The 25,233-nt window shown below is 39.0% G+C and overlaps 2 protein-coding genes across 4 annotated transcripts in view; one reads left to right on the plus strand and one right to left on the minus strand.

Moving 5' to 3' along the window:
- The window catches only part of Pdia3 (protein disulfide isomerase family A member 3), a 22,361-nt gene extending 18,701 nt beyond the window's left edge, over positions 1 to 3,660 (minus strand). The window contains exon 1 of the mRNA XM_005316493.5: positions 3,356 to 3,660. Within this exon, the coding sequence (XP_005316550.2) occupies positions 3,356 to 3,522 (167 nt within the window). The 5' untranslated portion in view covers positions 3,523 to 3,660. The remainder of the gene's footprint in view (positions 1 to 3,355) is intronic.
- Positions 3,611 to 20,598, plus strand: Catsper2 (cation channel sperm associated 2). 3 transcript variants are annotated; one of them, XM_040274230.2, is made up of 13 exons: positions 3,611 to 3,737; positions 4,530 to 4,676; positions 5,384 to 5,557; positions 5,781 to 5,849; positions 12,714 to 12,886; positions 13,374 to 13,529; positions 13,806 to 13,930; positions 14,948 to 15,126; positions 15,326 to 15,425; positions 15,775 to 15,831; positions 17,970 to 18,211; positions 19,104 to 19,271; positions 20,453 to 20,598. In XM_040274230.2, exons 2-13 carry the CDS (start codon positions 4,532 to 4,534, stop codon positions 20,482 to 20,484), a joined length of 1,620 nt encoding a protein of 539 aa, XP_040130164.1. In that variant the 5' UTR covers positions 3,611 to 3,737; positions 4,530 to 4,531; the 3' UTR covers positions 20,485 to 20,598. The 3 variants fall into 3 exon arrangements, with proteins under 3 accessions (XP_040130164.1, XP_040130166.1, XP_040130163.1); XM_040274229.2 differs by lacking the exon at positions 3,611 to 3,737 and adding an exon at positions 3,772 to 3,968; XM_040274232.2 differs by lacking the exons at positions 3,611 to 3,737; positions 4,530 to 4,676 and adding an exon at positions 3,771 to 3,968.
- Positions 20,599 to 25,233: the final 4,635 nt, after the last annotated feature.

The following is a 25,233-nucleotide window of genomic DNA, read 5'->3' on the forward strand; positions in this document are numbered from 1 at the left end:
ATATCAAAAAATATTCATGGAACATTAAAATAAAAAATTATGCATGACTGACAATGAGAAATCCCATGGATGTAGGGAAAAAAACCAGGTGTATGTGGGAGTTGCAAGGTTGGGACAAAAAGCCACTGCTCTAAGCATCAGCAATATCCTTAAGTTCAACAAATGCACAAAGGGTGTTCCCAAGAGGTTGACTGAGATTGCCTTCTTCAATTTGACAGGAATGTAAATCAGGTAGAATTTATGGAAAATTAGGGTTACACAGACCTGTCAAGATTAACCACTATCTTTTCCACCTACTCTCAGGGATGGCACCTGGCAATGATAACGAATTCCAACATATATTCACCTGACAATCATTACTTCATGCCTGTCATGTGCCAGATGCTATTATTTTAACATTTGATAGAAAAATCCATTTAGTTCTTTCCCTATAGGAACACCAGTCTGGTTGAAGGATCAACTGGTTAGTTGTCCAGGGAAAGAAAGAGTAACTTATAAGCTAAATATCAATTTTGAAAAGTTTAACTGGGGGTTGAGTCAAGTAAGAAATAAGCATATATAAAAACAAATACTAAGGTCAGAATGATGATGCACACCTGTAATCCCAGATACTTGAGAGGCTGAGGCAGAGGATCACAAGTTCAAGGACAGGCCAGGCAATTTAGGAGATCTTGCCTAAAATAAAAAAGGGCTGGGTATGTAGTTCAGTGGTAGAGCACTTGCTTAGTGTGCATGAGGACCCAGGTTCAATTCCCAGCCACATGCACAAATGTATTTCACTTTATTTTATCCATATAATCCTATTCCCAGGGCTCGGGATCAAAATTCATGCATGCTAGGCAGGTAAGTGCTTCACCACGGAATTATATCCTCAGCCCCACGTATCCTTTTCTGTACTCTAGAAACATTGTATATTAAATATCATTTTTTATTACTAGTGTTAGAAAATAGTAGAGCTAGTTGAAGATGTGGTTTAGTGATAGAGCACAAGTCCAGCACGAGCAAGGCCTTAGGTTCCATCCCTAGCATTACAGGGAGATTAAAAAGTCTGGAGGAGCTGAGTGGGGTACAGTGGCATCCACCTGTAATCCTAAGGGCTCGGAGACTGGGAGGCCAAGGCAGGAGAATCAGCAGTTCAAAGCCAGCCTCAGCAAACAGTGAAGTGCTAAGCAACTCAGTGAGACCCTGTCTCTAAATAAAATACAAAATAGAGCTGAGGAAGTGGCTCATTAATTGAATGGTCTGGAGTTCAATCTCTAGTACACCCCCTCCCAAAGTTTAGAGGGTAGCACAAAAATCTACAACATAAGTAGATGTTCAGGATTTAAAATAAATACTGCTCAATATATTTTTAAAAATTATTACATTCAATAAGGCTATTATTTATCCTTTCCCTGGAAAAATTCAGATAATCCTATCCTTATAAATGTATACATGACTAACTTCATAATGGAAACCTTAGTCTACAAAGAAAACTTCAACAAAATCTTTCACTTTCAATTGTAAAATGAAAGTGGAAGAAAACCTAAAGAGAAAAAGAACTTGCTCACAATAGGCTTATTTTACTTTTTAATTTTTTTTTAGTTGTTGATAGACCTTTATTTTAATCATTTTAATTTATATGCGATGCAGAGAATCGAACCCAGTGCCTCACACATGAGACACAAGTACTCTACACTGAACCACAACCCCGTCCCTTATTTTATCTTAATAAACATTTCCAGCTGATATATTAATAAATAAAAATAGGAGGAAATGAAGACATTATCAACAGAAGACTTCCTTGACTCCAAATCACTCATTCAGAAAGCTGATCCTTCTTGCTGATATTGTGGAGGATGACCTTATCTTTTAAACCAATTAAAAGCAGACACCACAGCAGATATCCATTCCAATTCTTGGGATAGTTTAGTGCATTATGGGATATGTAGTTTTAAGGGAAGCACGTGCAACACTTTCAAGTAGAAAAGAATGCCTTTAATTGGAAAATTTTAAAATTTTGCTTTAAATTAATAGCCTGATGGCCCACAATTCTCCAACAATTCCTGAACTGTTACACCACCCCTAGAGTTAAAAAAAACTACCCAGTGACATCCTCTCAAACTTAATAGCATGGTTATATAATTAAGAAGAGACATTTTTAAAGGAGAACATGAGTTCTAGAGACAATATCTATAATATGTGATCAGTACTGCCAGCCACAAGAATGCCCTGGACACAAAATTTGTCACAGGCTGAAAATATAATTGGACTCCTCTAACACACCCTTCTGAATCAGGTGGTCTTTACTTTTGAGTGTAACCCTGAAAAAAGTCAGCCAAGCTGGAGGAGTGAAGACCCAAATCAGAAGCAAGTAAATGTTACACACTAACTTTGTATTTCTGGTGCTTTTGAATAGTCTTTAACTAAGGGTCATTGTGCCAGGAGGGGAAAAATTAAGTACTGTAATTGGCATGGATCCACTGGGCTTTACAACAATTCTAGTTTGCTCTGGTAAGGATATGAAAGTTACCACCACCACCACTCAGGATGACAGGGCCTGAAATTCTATTTGCTCTCCCTTACCCTCAAGTAAGATTTTTTATTTTAGATCTACTCTAAGGAATCCACACTCTTATTGGGGTTAAGTCACCCTGAAACCGGAGTATTTCTCTAACACTGGCTACTATTTCAGAAATCCTAATTAAAACCGATAATTTGGTCAGATGCTGATGGAAATTATTCTTGTTCATCCAGCCTTTCTTTTTGACAGAGACCTCTGCCAGTGCTGAAAAATAAATGATGAGTTTAATGTAAAAACTGTATGAAATGGATAAAATAATTGCCTGCTTCAAGAAAGCACTTCTGACCATTCTGCAGCCCCACTGACTGATTGACCTTGGCTAGAAACCAACAGTCGTGGGGCGGGGGGCTAGAAGAAAGGAAATAGCCTGGGGCCCAGGACCTCTGCACTTATTGAACCGGTCCTTTCTCTACCAGACTTTGGGATGCCTCGTCTGCAGAGTGGAGAGCTTTTACACTGACTCACCTAAAGACTGAAGATACGAGTGGAGGGGGAGGGGATGGTTAAACCCTCTGCAAATAGGAAGTACCGCAAGAGCGCGGAGGTATGGATGTGGCCCTGCGCGAGAGGCACCTCCGGATTTTCCTTCCGGGGTCTCGTTCCCAGGCGATCCACGGCCACTTCTCGGCTTTCGACAAAGCACCTTCCAGCTTCCCGGGGATAGGAAACTGGCCGGTTGCAAACTGGCCCGCTGGAATGATGGAGGACGCCGACGCTGCGTAGGCCCTACCGTTCCGCGCCCTGCCCCCGGCCCAGCCGGCCATCCCTCCCATCCCAGCAAAGTGGCCTCACCAGGGCGCGAAGAACTCGACGAGCATGAGGCCGGCAGAGCCCGTGTCGGAGATGCGACTCTCGAAGTTGGCGTCCGTGAGTTCCAGCACGTCGGAGGCAGCAGCAAGGCGGGCCGCGGCTAGGAGAAGCGCCACACCCGGGAACGGCGCTAGGCGGCGGAGGCGCATGGCGGCGAAGTGAGGCGAGGGCGGCCGGGAGGGTCGGGGCTCGGCGGGGGCTGCGGAGATCGAGCCGACTACCACGCACCGGCTGCCAGTGCTCGCGCGTCTAGCCCAAGCGGACCTGCAGCCGGAGGTCCCAACCCCCTAGCCCGGCTCGGGCCGCAGTGTGGCAGTCGCTGATTGGCTTCCTGGTGTCTGCGTCGAGCGGGCGGGACCAGCTGGTAACTGCCGAGTGGCTGGAGCGCGGGGCGGGGCCGAGGCTGCAAGCACCGCGGCAGGGGCGGGGCCCGGGGCGGGCAGGATCTTGGGGGTCTGCAGGAAAGGCCGCGCAGCGAGGCTGGGGCTCGGCCGGGAGAGGGTCCTTCGTGGGGGAACCAAGTTCTGAGGGCTCAGGAGCCGGAGGCCGGGGAGTGAATTCCGGGTTGAGTGCGCGGAAGGGAGCCTGGGTTGAGGTGAGGCCCAGCAGCGGGAATTGAGAGAAAGAGCTGGCCCCTAAGGGACCGTTGGAGTGGACACACGCGGCAGGACACATTTTCACAACGTCAGATTGTTGTATTGTCCAATTCCTCATCATTTTAAAAAAAATTTTTTTTCGGGAGCAACCACCTACGCCCTCACTCCGCTCCACCTCATTGCCTGATTCCCTCAGGTCCAGATGGGTCCTAGCTACTTTGTCCATCCTGAGGGCCCCTGCCCTGGTGGCTGCTGCTTTTTTTTTTTTTATTTTTTAACTGAATAAATTTAGACAAGTTTTTTAATTAGAAATGCTGTCAGAAAACGAAGTTGTCTGGACACCTGGTTGACTACGCAGTATCTCTGACGACTTTTATTCCCTTTTGTTTAAAACAAACCATGAGTCTTAGTGACTTTGTTCTCACTGTTGGTAGTTTCTAGATTTGAGCTTGTTAAGATCTCTTAAAGGCAAAGAGGGTAAAGAAGAGGAGCAAAAACCCTCTGGTACTGGTGCAACTTCTAGAATGAAATAACCCTTGATTCTTCTGTTTTCTTAACAGACATGGCTACTGATTACCAAGCAGGGCACATGCAACTGCCCAGAGCTGATGCCATTCGTTCGCGTCTCATGGATACTTTCTCTCTCATAGAGCATTTGCAAGGCTTGAGCCAAGCTGTGCCTCGGCACACTCTCCGGGAGATACTTGGTCAGCTATTTCTTCGTTACACTTAGTTTAAGACTCCTGTCTTCCTCCAGAATAGGAAGCAGAGAAATTTAAGGGTAGAAAATTAAGGGAAGTTTATTTCGTTTTGATTTGGAGGCTACACTTGATAAATTATCAAGTGTTGTATAAATAAAACTTTGTTGTTGATTTTTTTTTTTTTTAGAGAGAGAATTTTAATATTTATTTTTCCGCGGACACAACATCTTTGTATGTGGTGCTGAGGATCGAACCCGGGCCGCATGCATGCCAGGCGAGCGTGCTACCGCTTGAGCCACATCCCCAGCCCAGCATCTAGGAAATAGAGCCCATGTCACTCCCTTTTAGACTATTAGCTTTGACTAACTTTGAAAAGTTTCTCACCAGCTGCTTTTATTCTTGGGCATGGTCAGTGTTGGACTTAAGCCATATGTTAATTCTCACCCCAAACTAACAAGATTTTTATTTGCTGTGAGAAGGAGCAACTGCAAAGCAAGTCCTCGTACTATAAAACCCATTTTCCGATCAATCTCCCTACATCCAACCCTCCTTTCCATAACCCCAAAGAATTTCCTTTATGTTTGTCCACTCCCCTTTTTTGGATAAACTCTTGCTGGTTGGCCTTTAACTCCTGGACTCAAGATCCTCACGCTTCAACTTCAAGTAACTGGGACTAGAGGCATGTGCTATCCCTTTTAAATTTTTTATTATAGATCCTTCCCTTCAGAAGAAACTTTTGCTGGGAGATCAGCATCAGCTAGTGCGAATATCCATAAAGCCTCGACATGTAGGACGAATTTCACATGCCCAGCGAATGTTGAGCAGGTTGCGTGTGCGCTGCAGTCAGAGGCCACCTCTTTCCTTGTGGGCTGGATGGGTTCTTGAGAGTATCCTTTATGTCTCTGTTTTTTATATATGATAATTTGTCATCTGTGTATGATTTCTTTTTTCCGACCCCAAATACCAATATCATTGTATCTAACGGTATCTATATATATATTTATATATCCCTACCCAGGTCCTCATGCTATATTTTATGTTCTTGCTGTTATTATTTCAGTTCCGTAAATCTGAAAGAACTCCGTTTTATGTTTCCTTAAGAGAAAATAGGTTCTCTCTTCACAAATTTCATCATCTTCCTCATCTTCCTGAATACAATCGTACTAATGGTTGAAATAGGTGAGAACTGATACTGAAAGAGGAAGTGGGTGGGAGGTATTTTCTTTTAAATTGATCATTTTACCTTTTAAAACATTGTTTGAATTGTGATAGGGATAATTCTATTAAGCCCTCTGGAATAGATTTTGTAGAGCGACTAAGATCTAGAAACATTTGGAGGGTTCTCATGGTACTAGGTTCTCAGGGTACTAGTAGTAGACACAGGGTAGTCTAGACACTTAAAGATAGGGTGTAATATGTAGCAATGTGACAAATCCACAATGAACTGGAGGTGGGAACAAAACACCTGGCAATTGGCTTATTTTTAAAAATAATTTTCATATTTTGTTTCTAAATGATGAGAGACAGCTAGGGCGTGGTGGTGCACACCTATAATCCCACTCATGCCAAGAGGCTGAGTTAGGAAGATTGCAAGTTCAAAGCCAGCCTCAGCAATGGCTAGGCACTAAGCAACTCAGTGAGACCCTGTCTAAATAAAATACAAAATAGGCCTGGGGATATGGCTCAGTGGTTGAGTGCTCTTGAGTTCAATCTCCAGAGCCAAATAAATAAATAAATAAACAATCAGACAAATAATAATGAGAGAGAAAAAAGAAAAGATTTGGCTCATTTACAATTCTTACTCTGAAAATAATACGTTGCCACCATGGATAATTCTTATTTCCAATTAAAAAATAAATGTAGCATCATTACAGTTTCTTTGACATTGATGTTTAAAGTTTTAGAGACAGCTTGATGTGCTGTATAAAATTTTTCATTGTGTGAGTGCACTTTATGGAATCTAATGAACCTCATCATGACATAAACTTGCAGAATTATTTTCTTCTTTTTTTTTTCTTTCATGGTATCCAGGGGCACTTAGCCACTGACCCACATCAACAGCCCTTTTTTAATGTTTTATTTAGAGTCAGGGTCTTACTAAGTTGCTGAGGCCAGCTTTGAACTCACGATCCTCCTGCCTCAGCCTGCTGAGCCACTGAGATTACAGGCTGTGAGCCACTCTCACCTTATTTGCTATTTTGAGAGAGGATCTCAATAAATTGCCTGGGGCTTCCTTAAGTTGCTGAGGCTGGCTTTGAACTTGCAATCATCTTGCCTCAGCCTTCCCTGGTGCTGGGATGACAGGTGTGTATCACTGCACCTGGCTCTTATGCTCTTCTTATCTTTATTTTGTTTATTTGTATTTATGTGGTGCTGAGGATCGAATCTAGTGCCTCACATTGCAAGGCAAGCACTCTGCCACTGAACCACAACTCCAGCCCTCTTATACTCTTCTTAAAGTTGAACTTTTCGGCATCAGTGTTCCTACTTAATTGTGGATATCATTAGCTAAAATGTTCCTAAAAACAATGAAAATTTTAAACTATATAAGTGTCAAAATCTATACAGTTTGTGTTGTTCAGGGTGATTAATTATGTTCTGATCTTCTTTAACTGCCAGGTATATCTATCAGAACATTTGATGTTCCTCGGATGGTTCTGTTTTAGAGGGGAATGTATTTAGTTACTAAAGAATAAATATGGGAATTAAAGTAGAGCCCATAAAACCTTTAAAATCACTAAACTCTGGAACACCTTCAAGAATTCCCAAGGTACTGTCATGTAACAAAAAAGAATTTTCAGGGGTTTGCAAACTTGTTTGAAAATGCTTTCTAGTTGAAAAAATCCTGAAATGCAGAAAGATAAAACTTTCAAGGTCATTCATCTAGAAGCTGGTGGAGCTTACTTTCAAACCCAGGTATCTGGCCCTGAAATTTTTTCCTTGAATTCAGTCTGAAATTCTGAATACCGGTTGTTATATCAAACATATGTCCCTATACCCATAACTAGAAAAAGAAAGCTAACCAATTACAAAAAATGAGTGCCTCTGTGAAGGGATGGTAGTTTGGAGTGAAAAGAATCTGGGAGGCTGAGACAGGATTGCAAGTTCAAAGCCAGCCTTAGCAAAAATCGAGGGACTAAGCAACTCAGTGAGACCCTGTCTCTAAATAAAATAACAAAATAGGGCTGGGGATGTGGCTCAGTGGCAGAGTTCCCCTGAATTCAATTCCTGGTACAAAAAAAAAAAAAAAGGAAAGAATCTTAGTATCCGTAAAATAATTAAAATATTACAGGATAATTCCATAAGCTAGCTGTAAGAAAAGTATTGTTAACTTGAAAAACTTAACTAGGTAACAGAAGATTTAGGGAAAGTAATAGAAACCAGATAATTAAGGCATTAAGGAATTTAAGATTAATTAGGGATATATATATTATGTATTATTATATATTATATATGTATTATATGTATTATTATATATGTATTATTATGGAAGGCAATTCTGCCCTTCTGCAAAAGTCCTATTGTTCTAACTCAGTGACATTTCTTATGTTCTAAAGATTTTACTAGTTTTTTTTTTTTTTTTTTTTAAAGAGAGAGTGAGAGAGGAGAGAGAGAGAATTTTTAATATTTATTTTTTAGTTCTCGGCGGACACAACATCTTTGTTGGTATGTGGTGCTGAGGATCGAACCCGGGGCGCACGCATGCCAGGCGAGCACGCTACCGCCTGAGCCACATTCCCAGCCCAGATTTTACTAGTTTTTGTTTTGTTTTGTTGGATGGGGGGATTGAACCTGGGGACTCTCTGCCACTGAGCTACATTCTGAGACAGGGTCTTGCTAAGTTGCCAAGGCTGGCCTTGAACTTACAGTCCTTCTGCCTCAGCCTCCATATAGCTGAGATTAGAGACATGTGCCACTGTGCTTGGCAGGATTTTCAAATCATGTAACTTGGCCAAATCAATACTAGTATTTTATTATAGCACTTTGTATAAAACTAAATTAGAGAAAGAAGAAATACTGGGGAATGATATTGTTATATTGTGTGCAAGTATAAACATATAACAACAAATCCCACTATTAAGTACAACTATAATGTATCATTTAAAAAAATGAGGAAAAAAAACCCCAAAGGCTTATTTCTACAGTGGAATTGTAAGCATTATTTGAACTCATCATTTGCAACTCTTACTGTTGTCGTTTGTGGAACATATATACAAATTATGGTGTGCTCCTCTCTTTGGCAATGTTGAACTTCTCTTGCAACCAATGTGAATTTACCTGATACTCTATGTGCTAGATTAGGAAGTGGCAATAGACAACATAACCCTCAATATTGAAACTCTACCATAGAATCATATACATATGCCTGACTTGCTTGATAAAGCTACTGCTTTCTGTCACCCCAAGAGAAGACTATTCAAATGTAGATCTTCACTATTAACTCAAAGCAGTGACTAAAATTCCTGGCTGGACTGTGCTGGGCTTCTCAGCTCTATTTCCAATAAGATTCCTTTGCATTGTTAAGGCAGGCTGGTTTTTTTTTGTTTGTTTGTTTATTTGTTTTGTTTTGTTTTGTTTTTGTTACCAAGGATTGAACTTGGGGGTACTTAACCACTGAGCCATATCCCCAACCCTTTTTAAAATATTTTATTTAGAGACAGGGTCTGACTGAGTAGCTTAAGGCCTAAATAAAGTCCTGAGGCTGGCTTTGAATTTGCAATCCTCCTGCCTCAGCTTCCTAAACCACTGGGATTATAGGTATGAGCTGCTTTGCCCAGCAGGCTGAAAATTTTTTCAAGTTACATTTTCATTTCAAATAGTATATACATTTTCATTGGTTGATGTGGAGTTGGAGGCAGTCATTTTTGCACACTCTGTTTTGCTTAGGCAATTCCTAGAATTTCTTCCTCTAAACTTCCTTGGGTTCATTTAGCTGCTGCTGTTGCTGCTGCTTCTTTTTTTTAATTGAGGATTAAACCTAGCGTGCTCTACCACTGAGATATATCCCCAGTCCTTTTTTTATTATTATTTTTTTAGTTGTAACTAGACACAGTATAGTTATTTTCTTTATTTTTATGTGGTGCTGAGGATCGAACCCAGGCCCTCTCACCTGCTAGGCAAGCGCTCTACCTCTGAGCCACAGCCTCAGCCCCTGTCCCCGGACTTTTTGGGGCTTGGGATGTGGCTCAAGTGGTAGTGTGCTCACCTGGCATGCATGAGGCACTGGGTTCGATCCTCAGCACCACATAAAAATAAAATAAAGATATTGTGTTCACCTAAAAAACTAAAAAATAAACATTTTAAAAAAATTTTTTTGAGGCGCTGGGGATGTGGTTCAAGTGGTAGTGCACTCACCTAGCATGCATGAGGCACTGGGTTCGATTCTCAGCACCGCATAAAAATAAAATAAAGATATTTTAGAAAATCTTTTTTTTTTTTTTTTTTTTTTGAGACAGGGCCTCACTAAATTGCTGAGGCTGGGGGCTGGAGCTGTGGCTCAGTGGTAGGACACTTCCACTGGGTTCAATTCTCAGCACCACATATAAATACATATATAAAATAAAGGTCTATCAACAGCTAAAATAAATAAGTAAATAGCTGAGGCTGGCCTTGAACTTGTGATCCTCTTGCTTAGCTTCCTGAGTAGCTAGGATTACAGAAGTGTACCACTACACCAGGCTGGCGCCTGTTCATTTAGCTTCTTAAAAAAATATCAGCTCTTTTCCCAGAGAATAAAATAACAATAGCTTCTTTAATTTGTACTTCCATACTCAAATCATCAGATTCCTCTTTCCAAGACTTTTACTTTACACTGTTTCATTGCTCTCTTTGGTTTCCTGTTTTGTGAAGGCAAAAACTAAACAAAAATTATAGTAATCAATTTCCCAGTCACAAATGTGGTTTTCAGCTACTTTTAATACTATAATCTCATGTTTCTGAGGTCCAGAACTTATTGTTATTGATAAAATATTGTTCTTTTATTGAATCTAAGCTGCCATCAATAGTGAGATGCAATAAGAAATAAAAATTCTGGGACACATTGATTTTTAAGATGCATTCTAATTTCAGAGATGTTAAAAGTGAAACACTGCCTCAGAATTGGAGGAACATTTAAAAAAAATTTTTTTTAGTTGTAGATGGACACAATACCTTTATTTATTGATTTTATGTGGTGCTGAGACTTGAACCCAGTGCCTCACACATGCTAGGCAAGCACTCTGCCATTGAGCTACAGCCCCAGCTCTGGAGGAACATTTTTTTTTTTTTTTTTTAAAGAGTGAGAGAGAGAGAGAATTTTTTAAAAATATTTATTTTTTAGTTTTCGGCGGACACAACATCTTTGTTTGTATGTGGTGCTGAGGATCGAACCCGGGCCGCACGCATGCCAGGCGAGCGCACTACCGCTTAAGCCATATCCCCAGCCCTTGGAGGAACATTTTTTAAAAAAATTATTTTAGTTGTAGATGGACACAATACCTTTATTTTATTTATTTATTTTTATGTGGTGCTGAGAATTGAACCCAGTACCTCACGTGTTAGGCAAGCACTCTAACACTGAGTTATATCCCCAGCCCCTGGAGGAACATTTTATGTAAAAGAAAATTTTCAAGAAGCACATATCCTAAAGAAGCATTAGGATAAGTATAGTATGACTCCCATAGTTTTTAACCAACCCATTCCAGAGAGTTGACTGTATGGTTCCTTTCTTTTTATCTTGATCCAATCCAAGATCAGGTAACTGTAAAGCAATAACACCATAATATTGATGCTTATTTAGCTTATTTTGACCTTACTTTTTTCTAGTGCATAGTATACATTCATTAGATGTATAAAAAGTGATGGAGAAAGTTAAAAGTTAAAGGGACAGCATTTAGCAAATAATGAGGTTCTAGAGAGGAAGCATAGGGTTCAATTTGCTTTGCAGAAAAAAAATTTTTTTTTGGTAGAGAAGAAGTAAAAGGAAGCTAAAAAATAAAGGGCCAAGTAATTTTGAGGTAGGCAAGAAGACATAAGGATAGATAGAAAGGATACATGAGAAGAATGGCCCTGGATTAAAAATCTAGATTTAGAAGTCCCTTTCATATCTTAATCATAAACAGCACTGTTCAATCAGTTATTAGACCTTATCCACAGGTACACCTATGTAGTATCATGTTCCAAAGCAGAATGTATCAAAGACAAGAAAAATAAATAATCCCGGTATTGCTGTTATTCCACTATTCAGCAAATGACCCCCATTCTGGTAATGGTCAACATGTCCAGTTAACCAACACAGGAGAGAACTAAAAACAATCTCTTAGATCATGTCTCTGTACTCTTCATCTTATTATCATATATAAATGTGCCTACCTGAGATATAGCTAGGGCATTCCTCTCCTGTGCCCATACTCTACCCTCTCAGAGTATGTATTTCAATATCCTCAGTCTGTTCCTTACTTAGACCTTTTTGAAAATTCCTTTATGTGATGATGTTAAGAATCCAAGGATTAAAAGAAGAAAAAAAAAAAAAAAACAAGGATTCTCATTGCCTGACTTGAGGTCCACCTCCCTTTTGGGGGAACTCCTTGATACCCCTGCCTGGTGAGGATTTTATTTTATAACACAATAAATGTGAATATAACTATGAATCTGATTTGTTGTGTGTACATCCTTTATGAAATATTTTATATATCATGAGCCTATGTTTTCATTCTATTAAGACCCAATGCTTTCTTGTGAACTCTGGGATTTATTTAATAACAGTACAGGGGGTGTGGGTAGAAGTGGTAAAGGGGAGGAATCCCTTAATGGTTGTGTGATCCCAGAATGGGTGGGAAGTGATTTGCAGTTGTTAGATATTAACAGGAAATGAATTGTGGCTATTTTTTATGGTCATTGCTGTATGTCCCTGAATTTTATAGGTTGAAGCAACAGTGATAAGACAGGAAACTCAAAGAAAAATGGAATAATAGTGGACAAAACTGTGGTTTATAAGTGATTATTTTCCATTATTCAACTTCCTACTTTCTTAATTTTTATACCTCCTTTGTTTTATCCTCACAGAATTGCTAGAATCCACAAATGCCAAACTGTGGTCATTGAAGCTGATTTTGGAGGTGGCAGCGTGGTTTATCTTGTTTGTTTTCATCTTAGAGATCCTTCTTATGTGGCTATCAAGCTTTTTCCTCTTCTGGAAGAATGCCTGGAATGTATTTGACTTTATTGTTACCATATTGGTAAGGATAGATATCTTGAGGATTAGTTAGTGAGCTGAGGAATGTGTCTAGGTAAATCAAAATATACAGAAAGAAACACACAAAAATTTACCTAATTTCCTTCTTTGATATTTTTTTCTAACTAAAAGTCAGTAATTGCAAGAATTGTTGGTATTAGGAGCAAGGTAGAATCTAACCACAACATCAATCCCAGAAATAACACCTGCCAGTTACTAAGTACTTATCAAGTGCCTACACTAATGTTTTACATGTATTATCTCATTTGTGCTTCACAACAGTTCAAGAAGATAAACACTAATTTTATCCCTTTTTATATCTAAATGAGTTGAAATGCAGTTAAGTGATTTAGTACAGGAGGGCTGAAACAATCTCCTGAGAATGCTATTCAAAGGATAGTACATAGGAAACTATTAGGAGGATGGGATGAAGATGCATCTGTGCCTGGGTGGTTTTGGGTATATTTTACTCATATTCTTGTTTCCTACAGTCTTTGCTTCCTGAAATTGTGGTGTTGGGAGGGGTATCAGGTCAACCTGTGTGGCTCCAGCTGCTAAGGATCTGCCGGGTGCTGAGGTCTCTCAAACTCTTTGCACGATTCCGTCAAATTCGAGTTATTATTTTGGCCCTGGTGAGGGCCCTCAAGGTGATTTGACTGTTGCAGCTAAAGCAGGGGGCAAGGTAGATGGGCGTTTAACATTTAATATGAAATAAATCTGGGTGGGTTAAATAAGGCAATAAAAGGTCCTGTGAAATGTTACTTGTTGAGAAAGGACCAGGGATAAACTGCTGTGAATTTGAGATGACTGGGTTCTGGAATGAAAGTAAGGGTTTGGGTGGGCTGGCCAGGTGGGCTTGACTGGGCTGTTGGTGAAGATCAGCCTAGTCTGGCCCAGCTCTGACTTGAGGTCATGGCCTTCAGAGCATGACCTTCCTCTTGATGTTGCTGCTCATCTTCTTCTACATTTTTGCTGTGACTGGTGTCTACTTCTTTGAGGATTACACCCGTTCAACTCGCCAGGACCTGGTGTACAACGTGTTCTTCTCGTATGCAGGGCTGGGGAAGTCTGGGTGAGGGGAGAGAATCTGGGTTAGATACTAGGAAGCTCATTCAAAGCACAGTAATACAAAAAGTATAAGCTATTGTAAGAAACAAGAACAGTTTCCTCCTTCCTTATCTTCCCAAACTGCTAGGATTACAGGCATATATCCACTGTGCCCAACTCCAGCTCTTTTTATTTTTAATTTTGAGACTAAGTCTAGTTAAGTTGCCCAGGCTGGTCTTGAACTTGTAATCTTCCTGCCTCAGCCTCCCAAATTACTGGGATTACAGGTATACAACACTGTGCCCAGCAGTTTTATAATTTTTTTATTATTTGTATATAATCATGATAATTATTTGGGATCATCTATGTTTATGTCACATGTTCATCCATTTATTTGCCTATCAGTTCATACCAATGAGTTAGAACAATTAGAATGAAGGTTTAAAAAAATCTTGTTGGTGCCAGGCCTGTGGCACTCATTTGTGACTCTAGAGACTTTGGCAGGAGTATTATAAATTTTAGGCCAGCCTCAGCAATTTATTGAGCCTCTGTCTCAAAAATTTTTTAAATTAAAAAATGGGAGGTGGGTACTGGGCATGTAGCTCAGTGGTAAAGCATCCCTGGGTTAAATCCCCAGTACAAACAACAACAACAAAAAAAATCTAGTTGATAACTCATTCATCTTTTGAAAATTTATTATCAAGTATTTACTATGCTTCAGGACTAATAGAATAGTAAGGGGTATTATTTAAGATAAAGGAAAACTTGTATGTATGTGTGCAGGAGATTGAGTCCAGGCCCTTGAGCATTCTATGAAGGTCTCTACCAATGATCTAGAACCCCAACCCCAGGAAAATTTAATAAAACAATTTCAAACTGAAGAATGATTAGCTAAAAACTCTTTTAATATGTTAGAACAAACTCTAAAGAAATTTTATGTTGCTTTAAAAATAAGAATTGTACAGTTTCTGAGAGATTTAGATGTTTGCTTCTATTTTTCACACACCATTTTTTTTAGAGACCTGTTGAATTCTGTAGTGACAGTGTTCATTCTCTTCACCTTGGATCATTGGTATGCACTGCTTCAGGATGTCTGGAAGGTTCCCGAAGTCAGCCATGTATTCAGCAGCATCTATGTCATCCTTTGGTTATTGCTTGGCTCCATTATCTTTAGAAATATCATAGTAGCCATGATGGGTAAGTATGAAGGAGGTGCAACTTGTTGGGAAAGAGGTTGGCAAGAAATTAGTCTGATAACTGGAATTGGTGGACTGTGGGTAGAGAGAACCCAGTGTAGCAGGAAGGCTTGGATCCTAGAATGGTCTGTTCCCACCCAAGCCCTCTTTCCAGATCTAGTTACCACCATTTCCCAACTCCTAATGGCCCTTTGGGGCAGTAACTAATTTCCAGAATATCCGGAATGAGCTGAGCGAGGAAATGACGCATCTGGAGGTTCAGCACAAAGCTGACATATTCAAGCGGCAGATTATCCAGAGGTCTGCTCCCCTTTTTTCAGACCCAACTTTATTTCTCTCAAAGGCTCTCTGACCTCATTCCTGGGTTTCACTCTTTAACTTTGACCCTACTTTTCCCCTTATGACAGAAGATTCGCTCCTAATGTTAAGAATTCCCCAGTTCTAGTATTTTGCCTAATTCTTCATCCACTGTAAGGGCTTCCCAACTCTTTTTCACCCCTTTGCCACAATTTCTTCTCCCTATATGGTTTTCTTCACTTGCTGATAAGAATTCTTGTCTTTTTCCCTTATTGTACTATGCTTATGGATAGTTTTCTCTACCCTTTTTCTTGTTTATGTTTTTTTTTTTTTTTGGTTATTTGTTTTGCAGGAGACAAAACCTGTCCCCTGAAGCACTGAGGTCATTCCATAGCAAAATACATACCAGGTTAGGAGCACTTATATGAGCTGGGATGGAAACACATGAAGGAGGAGAGTTTAGAAAATCAAAGGAGAGGGCTGGGGCTGGGGCTCAGTGGTAGAGCATTTGTCTGGCACATATCAGGCACTGGGTTTGATCTTCAGTACCACATAAAAATAAATAAACAAAATATTGTGTCCATTTACAACTAAAAAAGAATATTAAAAAGATTGATTTTGAGAGAGAGAGTCCATTTATTTAATAACTATTAGTTGTAATCAGTTCAGTGGTGACCCCCCCCCCCCAGATTATATGTCCATATCCTAACTCTCTAGAACCTTGTGAATGTGACCTTATTTTTAAAAATGGCCTGGGCATGGTGGTGCAAACCTGTAATCTCAGCAACTTGGGAGGCTGAGACAGGAGGATCACAAGTTCAAGGCCAGCCCCAGAAACTTAATAAGGCTTCAAGCAAGTTAGTGAGACCCTGTCTCAAAATAAAAAATAAAATAAGTGCTGAGGATGTAGCTCAGTGGTTAAGCACCCCAGGTTCAATCACCAATACAAAAAAAAAAATAAGTCTTTGAAGATATGATTAATTTAAGGTTCTTGAGATGAGTTCATCCTGGATTTTCCAGGTGGGCCCTAAATTCAGTGACAAGGATCCTTATAAAAGACAAAAAACACAGACCCATAAGATAAGAGAAAGAGAGGTGAAAATGGAACTAAAGATTGAAATGATGCAGCCATTAGCCAAGGGAAGCTGAGGCATGCTAGGTAGCTGCTAGAGGTAAAAGAGGCAAGGAACTTTGCCTCCAAAAGCCTCTAGAGGTAGAGTGGCACTGCCAACACTTTGATTTCAGACTTAGGGTCTCCAGAACTATAAGAGAATATATTTCTGTTGTTTTAAACCACCGAGTTTGTGGTCATTTGTCCTGGCAGCCACAAGAAACCAATGCAAACGCCTTCAATGAAACAGATACTGTTCTAGACCTTTAATGTGTAGCAGTGAATAAGATAACAGAATAGAAAAAAAAAGATACTCATTCATCCATTAACAAATAATTATTGAATACTTAGTAGGTGTTTGGGACATGCCCCCAGAGACCAAAATAGACAATAATGCCTGCTTTCATGGCGCTCATATACTAGTAGAGGTAAAGAGATAATAAGCAATGAACATACAGACATTAAGTTAAATTATGTTAAGTGGGCTGGGATTGTGGCTCAGAGGTAGAGCTCTCGCCCACCATGTGTGAAACACTGGGTTCGATCCTCAGCACCACATAAAAATAAAGATATGTGTCCACTTATAACTAAAAATAAATATTTTTTAAAAATTATGATAAGCATTATGGAAACATTAAAATTAGAATAGGTTAAAGGGAATTAGGAGTAGAGGCTAAGAATTGCATATGGATTATAGTTTTAAACAGGGTAATCAAGATATCCTCAATTGAAAAGGTAATATGTGAACAAAGACTTAAAGGAGGTAAAAAGATTTCCCTGGAGATATCTATGGGAAGAGTGTTAGTGGCAGAGGGAACAACTAGTACAGAGGTATTAAGCTAGAAACATGCCTAATGTGTTTGAAAAACAGCAAGGAGGCCATTGTTACTGGAGCAGAATAGGCAAGGGAAAGAGTGATGAGGTCAGAGAGATGTTGGAATGGGAAACTGAATCTTTAGGGCTGTGGGAGGTCACTGGAGGGACTTGACTTTAACTTCAAGGGAAAAGGAAAGCAGAAAAGAGAAGAGACATGGAGTGATTTACATTAAAGGATTATCAAGGTTGTTATATTGATGGTAAAACTGTAAAGGAATAAGGGAAGGAGCAGAGATCAGCAGCAATGCATCTGTTCTCACAAAAGATGAAAATGACACAGACCAGGGTTGTACCAGTACCATAAGTTAGTGAGAAAAGGTGTATTTTAAGGGTAGGGCCAAGAGGATTTATTCATAGATTGAATGTGAGAAGAAAGAGAAGAGGTAAGAAGGATATATTAGCGATAAATGAGATTGGAAGTGCCTAAGCTAAGTTTGGGAGTAGTTCATACTTCATAAGCTTTAAATCATCACTTTAGGGGTGGCCAGGGACAGGACTAGAATAAACTAGTCATAACTCAAATGCATTTGAAGCAATAAAATCTCTTAATTCACATACAGAAAAACCAGTAAACAAAAGGTATCTTCGGACTTTGAAACTTCTGAAGGGGATCACATAGAGACTGAATCCAGTGTTGCTGCTGAAGAACCGGCAGAGACTGAGCGCCGTGCTGCTAAAGATACGGCAAAGGCTAAATCAAAAACAAAGAAATCTGTTCCCCGAAAAAAAGAGTACCCATCTGCCTCCTCTTCTTCCTCCTATTATTCTGTGTCTCCAGGAATCAGATATTCTGATAATATTGGTGAGCAGAAGAGTTTCTTCTATTTGAATTCAGACTGCTCTATGAAAAAATCACAATCTTAAGAGGAGCTCTCCCACTGTGTCTGTGTTCCAATTTTCTTCACCAGTCTGATTTTCTGATCTTAATTACTTTCTTTGTACTTTTTAATTTTCCCTGAAGTTCTGTTTCATTTTGGATAAGTGTGGCTGTGGCTCTTTTCACTCATGTACAAAGTAGTCTTTTTTAAAATATATTTATTTTAATTTTTTATGTGGTGCTGAGAATCAAACCCAGTGCCTCATGCATGCTAGGCAAGCATGCATGCTACCACTTGAGCCACATCCCCAGCCCATAATCTGTTTTTTTAAAATTTTTTTTAAAGAGAGACAGAGAATTTTAATATTTACTTTTTAGTTTTCGGCGGACACAACATCTTTGTTTGTATGTGGTGCTGAGGATCAAACCCGGGCCGCACACATGCCAGGCGAGCACGCTACCGCTTGAGCCACATCCCCAGCCCCCAAAGTAGTCTTTTTAAGGCATGATGGTACACCTATAATTCCAAAGATGCAGAAGGCTGAGGCAGTATGATTACAGATTTGAGACCAGCCTTAGCAAGAGAGCTTGTCTAGAAATTATATATATATATATACACATACATACATACACACACACACACACACATACACACACACACACATTTAAGGACTGAGGATGTAGCTTGGTAAAGCAATTGTGGGTTCGTTCACCAGTACACAAAAAACAGAAGTCTTTTGGTGATGTGCCCTTTACCCTCCATGCTTCCTGTTTCCTCTTTCATCTCCACTTTTCTAGCCACACCATGAGACTTAATCAACTCATTTCCAACTTCCAGAAATCTAGGCATGTTTTTAAGAAATATTCCTCCCTACAGATAAGTTGGATTGGGAGACTCTTGTGCACCAGAATCTACCTGGGCTAATGGATATGGATCAGGATGACCGTGTGGTTTGGCCCAGAGACTCACTCTTCCGATATTTTGAGTTGCTGGAAAAGCTTCAGTATAACCTAGAAGAGCGTAAGATATTACAACAGTTTGCAGGTATGGAGTTACGGCAGTCATGGAGATTGGGAGTTGATAGCATGGGAATAATATATATATATAACTGGGAAGAAGTGGGAGGGTGTCCACTATTCTAGCACCTCAGCTGTCTACCTCACACCTGAAAAGGGCAAATTCTTGTTTTGGTATGTCACATTTTGGCTATGTGTCCCAATTTCCTCTAACATAGAGAACCTAGAATCTGCTTCTCCAGCAGGGGACGCCCAAATCCTATGAGATCTGAGAGCTTGTTCCCCAAGAGCATAGTGTCCAATTCCATTTGGGAATTAAGGTGGGTTTTGCCCTATTTGGGTAGTCCACTCCCTTCTGGACATAGAAGGTCTTTGAAGGTCTCAGTTCAGTAATGAGCAGTGGGCTCAGGCTCACATGGACAGCTATGGGGTTTCAATGGAGAGCAGAAAGCCCCCAAGTGCCCACTGCCCCAGCCCCCAAAAGATTTTTATGAATTGTAGACTTTTCCCATCAGCCCTTCTAGTGTCAATCTAGGGATATAGAAGTAAATGGTTTAAATAGTAGAGTTTTATATAAGCTAAGAATTATCTGCTTGAAATTATTTTTTCTATATTTCATGATTTGGAGATTAATTTTGATTAATAAAATTTCCCTCTAAAAATAAAAACAAACAAACAAAAAACCTGGAAGAGTTAAGGGCTTTTTTTTTTTTTTACAATTTAATATGGATTAGCGTCATCTGAGTTTTCTTCCTCATACCTTGCTGAAAAGAATCTAATGTGAATTAAATTAGGAAGGAGGACTCTCTGTGCATATATACATGTGTACATATGGTGGGCACAGGAGGGCAATAATAGAAATTTAAAATATTGGGACATAGAATTTTGGGTAGGATGTCAAAGACAAGCTTTGCCCACATCAAAATTTGCTTGACGTTCATCCTGCTCTTTCCAGTAATTCTTCAGTCCTGCCTTCCCACTTGTTCTCTGGGGAGAACAGTGTGGAAGGGAAGAGAAGGTTGAAGTTGGTTTCTTTAATCTTGATTAACTTGTCTATGGCAAAGATTGCTGACTCATATGGCTTAATTTAGAGTAAAGATTAATCGATTTGTGTGGGAGTCTAGAACTCAGAAAAGCAAGGTCTTCACCAAATGCTTATATGTTCCAAACATTCTTAGCTCTTCAGCCTCACAGTCTGTTTCTTTACAGTGCAGGCACTGATGAGCTTTGAAGACAAGTAAAGCCTTCAATGGATGGTTTTGAAATCTTTGGGCCCAGCAGAAGATAATGAAGGGAATTCTCGGAAATAGAGAATTCAAAATATAAATGTCTAATAAATACTGCTTTTGAGTTAACTAATTATGTTTCTGAGACATAGGGACACTGAAAGCATAAGGTCAGGCAAAAAAATTAGTTCAGTTGCTCATGGTGCCTGTGCTCCTTGCCATTCCTTTCTCTCTACAGCTCTGTTTTATTTTTTTAACTTTATCATTTAATCTTGTAATCTTCTACCCTTCTTGCAACCTCTACTTTCCCTAAGGCAGTCTGTAAAGCACTCTGTGGGAAGAGATTCTCAGAGCTGTTGTTAGTACAACAAAAAAATGTTGTTTCCATTGTCTACTGACATTACTTCTCTTATGCACAATTAATGTTATTTTTCTTTCTTTCTGATCTTAATTGGTTTTATTTTGATTCTAGAATCAGGCAGTAGTCTGGACCAAAAATTGTTCAGATGCTCCCCAGGCACCATTAATTTCAGTCAGACATTTTATACCCATTTCTGTGCTGAAAGATATATTTTTTTATTCCAATTTTTTACCATTGCTCAGAGCAGTATTCAAATCAACATGTTACACAGATTTTTAGTGTTATGAAGGACCTCAGACTTAATCTATCTCACATCAATGCAGGAAAACCTTTGTGTGTATGTGTAGTGCTGAGGTTGGGCCTCCTGTATGCTAGGCAAGTGCTCTACCACTGAACTACATCCCCACAGGAACATCTTTTAAAACCTCATTGAAAAGGTGATTATCTAGCCATTAGTTATTGTTAGTAGTTATTGGTGATTTACTACTAGAAGAGATCCTATTTCATTATTGGATGACTCAACGAAGTTGAAATGTTTATTATTAAAAATTCTATCACTTGAGTATTTGACATGGATGGAAGGTATAGTATTATGAATATTTATAGTTTTTATAAAATATAGTATTATGAATATAAATAATACTCTCTATATGGAATATAGGTATATATTCCATAAGATAACCACATATGAAAGATATTTTTCTCTTATTTTTTGGAGATAAAATTGAGACTTAAAAAAAATTAGTAAGATTTAAAAAAAAGTAAGGCTGAGCTCAGTGATATATGCTCATAATACCAGAGGCTAAGGCAAGAGGATCCCCAAGTTCAAGGTCAGAAAATTTAGTAAGACCTTTTGTCAAAATAAAACACAAAAAAGACTATGTCAGAATTCAGAGGTAGAGCATTCCTGGGTTCAACCCCTAGTACTGCCAAAAAAAAAAAAAAAGTTGCCCAAGGGCACATACCAAATTAGAGACAGAATTAAGAGTCTAAAGCAGGTTAAAAATTCTAAGTTAAGAAAGATTAAATTTAAACCATTTATACAATAAAATAGCTTACTCTATTGACTTTTCAATAAAGATTCACTGTTGTCACAGCTGTGGTTCTTTTCTCTGCAGTCCTCTCATGTCTGCTCTCTTCCATGTGTCCATGCTCTCTAGGCTGGCTTCACTCAGGTAGCCAGATGATTTTCTGAAACTCCTAGACCTATATGCCTATTTGCTCAAAACCAGGGGAGGAGAGACCATGACTCCTTTCTCAATCATTGAACAAAACAAAACTCAGCTTTGGGTCAGAATAGAGGTTATTCTTGGAGTGAAGCCACTATCTAGGAGAAGGCATGAGGAACCTGGAGTATTGTGATGTTCTACAACTTGATCTGCATGGTGGTTACACAGGTAAATACACATATAAAAGTTCAATATGCTGTACATTTAAGATTTGGGCAAAGGCTCACCTAATACGTTCGAGGCCCTGAGTTTGATCCTTAGCACCACATAAAAATAATAAATAAACAAACAAATAAATAAAGGTATTGTGTCCAACTACAACTGAAAAATAAATATTAAAACAAAATTAAAAAAAAAAAGATTTGGGCAACCCACACACTCACACATCCTGAGCGTCACTGATTGCATCAAGAAGTTAAGTCAGGGCTGGGGTTGTGGCTCAGTGGTAGAGGGTTAGGTCATAGGCTTACTACTAAACCAATCATAGAGGTAAGGTGGATAGGATGACTAATTTAGGCTTTCTCCTGGAACAGGAGGTAAGGTCAGTCATACCTAACCTTAAGGGCTATAACTGCAATGGGGAAGGGATGAATGGATGGTAGGAAGGCAACTCCTCTGGTCATCATTACTTAAGAGTATGTCTGGCAGAAAGGTCAAGATAGGGAAAGTGAAAATGAATGGAAATTTCCAGAATAGGTAAATCCAAGAAGACAGTAGATAAGTGGTTGCCTGGGGATTTGGGGAGGAAATGGGACTTATTGCTAATAGATAGTGTTTCTTTCTGAGGTGATGAAAATGTTCTGGAATTATATAACCACTGAGCCACGTTCCCAGCCATATTTTGTATTTTATCTAGAGACATAGTCTCATTGAGTTGTTTAGCACCTCATTTTTCCTGAGGCTGTCTTTGAACTCATGATCCTCCTGTCTCAGCCTCCCGAGCTGCTGGGATTACAGGCATGTGCCACTGTGCTTGGCAAACAACATGGAATTATATACTTTAAAGTGGTAAATTTTATGTGAATTTTTTTAAAACATGGAATTATATTCTTTAAAGTGGTAAATTTTCTGTGAATTATCTCAATTTAAAATGAAGTAAAGACTATCCAAAATATTGCATTTCAAGAAGACATTTTAGTCATTCATAAAATGAAGAACAAAATATGTAACATTGTAGTAAAAATTCCATAAGAAATATGGCATATATATTTAGGAAGAATAATTGAAAATGCCATTTTTAGGTGCAATTATATGCCTAGAATTACTAGAATTAGGGATAACAAAGGATTTCTATTTAGTACTAATAGAAGAGGGCTGGAAATAGAAACCTGGGAAATAGGAATATATAAGTGATAGGAGAAAGTAACAGAGCTACCAAAGAAGCTAGAAAGAGAATAGCTAAAAAGACAGGGAAACCATTCTAGAGCAACATCTTTAGGGGCTAGACAAAACTTCAAGAGAAAAGTAATGGTCCAGTAAGATCTGAACTGAAGTATCCATGAAGGTGGCAATCAGAAAACAATAAATATAATAAAGCAGAGTAAGGAACAGTATCTAATCTTATGTATGCTACCCACAAAGTAGATGTTCTGTGAGGAGCTTTTCTCAGTGTGGCTGGTAATTTGCAATAAGTGCAGAATTTCCGATCCCATCCCCCATATTAAAGATTCAAAAGCAGAGGCTGGAGGTATGATCCAGTGGTGGACCACTTGCCTGGTGTGGGTGAGTCCCTGAGATTCTCTCCAGCACCACAAAAAAAAAAAAAAAAAAAAAAAAAAAGAATCAAAAGCACTTTATAGGTATCTGATGGACTTTCTCAAACGATTCCCTTCTGAGTTTTTATAACTGACTTTGAATGGTCTGTGCATGCTGTGCTGCCTCATTATTTAACTCTTTCCTCAAGGAAAATGGTCTAACATTAATTGTATCAGAAGTTTATTCAACAAATATTTGTTGAGTTCCTAAGTTCTAGATACTGCTGTAGGCACTCGGGATACATCAGGGAACATACCAGACTGAAATCTTGTATGAAATCTTAAATAGTTCCTCTTAAAATCACCAAGTAATCTGTAGCTCAGCTACCCTGGAGGTTGAAGCGGGAGGATCACAGAGTTCCAGGACAGTCTACATTTAGGGATACCCTGTCTCAAAATTTAAAAAAGGGCTGGGGGTGTAGCACATGGTAGAGCACTTGCCTGGCATGTGCAAGAGGGCCCTATGTTTGATCCCCAGTACAAAAAAATATTACTAAGTAACAAATTAAACCTTCCATGAAGACAGTGAGTTTATTTCTTTCTACATTTGTTTGCTTGTTGCTCTTTAATGAGCTATATCCCCAGCTCTCCTCTAAGGTTTTTCAAATCATACTCCAGCAGCCCAGAGCTAATAATAGCTCCTGAATAACAAAAACATTTTTTTCCTGACTAAATGTAAATATTCTAAAATGTAAGGATCAAGTCCCAAGTTTTCTTTTTATTCCCTGACCAGGTATCCTTTCTATAATTTTTACTGGTGTTCTTAAGTCAAGATATTCAAGCTCTATGCCAGGACTCTGAAGTTTCCTTTGAAATATATTGAAGAACTTGGATATTGTTGTAATATAACCAAATGTTAAAATTTTACACATGGTTTATGTTAAGATTTTATGTTTAAGCCATATTATTTATTTATTTATTTATTTATTTTTGAGGTGCCAGGGATCAAATCTGGGGCCTTGCACTCTGGGCAAGCACTATACCATTGACTACATGCCTAACCTAGAACATAACTTTAGCCTTTGATTTCTAACTATTATATTTTCAATTGCCATAATGGAACATAAACATTATGTTTCCACTTGGCAGCAGAAAAGTTAATATTTGTTTTATCACAGTATAAAATAAATAAAAATACTATAAAAAGAAAAGATAAATTTTATACTAACAGCCAGATTCTGCCTACTGTATTATCATAGTTTACCTTTTATTTTTTTATGTTCAAGATCTGAACTGAAGTATCCATGGAACGTGGCAATCAGAAGACAATAAATGTAATAAAACAAAGAAAAGAAGCAGTATCTAATCTTACATATGCTACCCACAAAGTAGATGTTCTGGGAGGAGCTTTGCTTAGTGTGGCTGGTAATGATACCACTGGTTATTGGTGAGGTTATTGGTGACTAGTCCTGCTTCCCCA

The sequence above is a fragment of the Ictidomys tridecemlineatus genome, chromosome 5 (genome assembly GCF_052094955.1).
Source record: "Ictidomys tridecemlineatus isolate mIctTri1 chromosome 5, mIctTri1.hap1, whole genome shotgun sequence".
Classification (NCBI taxonomy): domain Eukaryota; kingdom Metazoa; phylum Chordata; class Mammalia; order Rodentia; family Sciuridae; genus Ictidomys; species Ictidomys tridecemlineatus.

Excerpts from the sequence above, each read along its gene's own strand:
- Catsper2 (XM_040274230.2), top strand. The coding sequence starts at position 4,532 with ATGGCTACTGATTACCAAGCAGGGCACATGCAACTGCCCAGAGCTGAT. Across the intron at positions 4,677-5,383 it reads CACTCTCCGGGAGATACTTG|ATCCTTCCCTTCAGAAGAAA; the intron begins GTCAGCTATTTC and ends TTTTTATTATAG. Across the intron at positions 15,127-15,325 it reads TATCATAGTAGCCATGATGG|TAACTAATTTCCAGAATATC; the intron begins GTAAGTATGAAG and ends CCTTTGGGGCAG.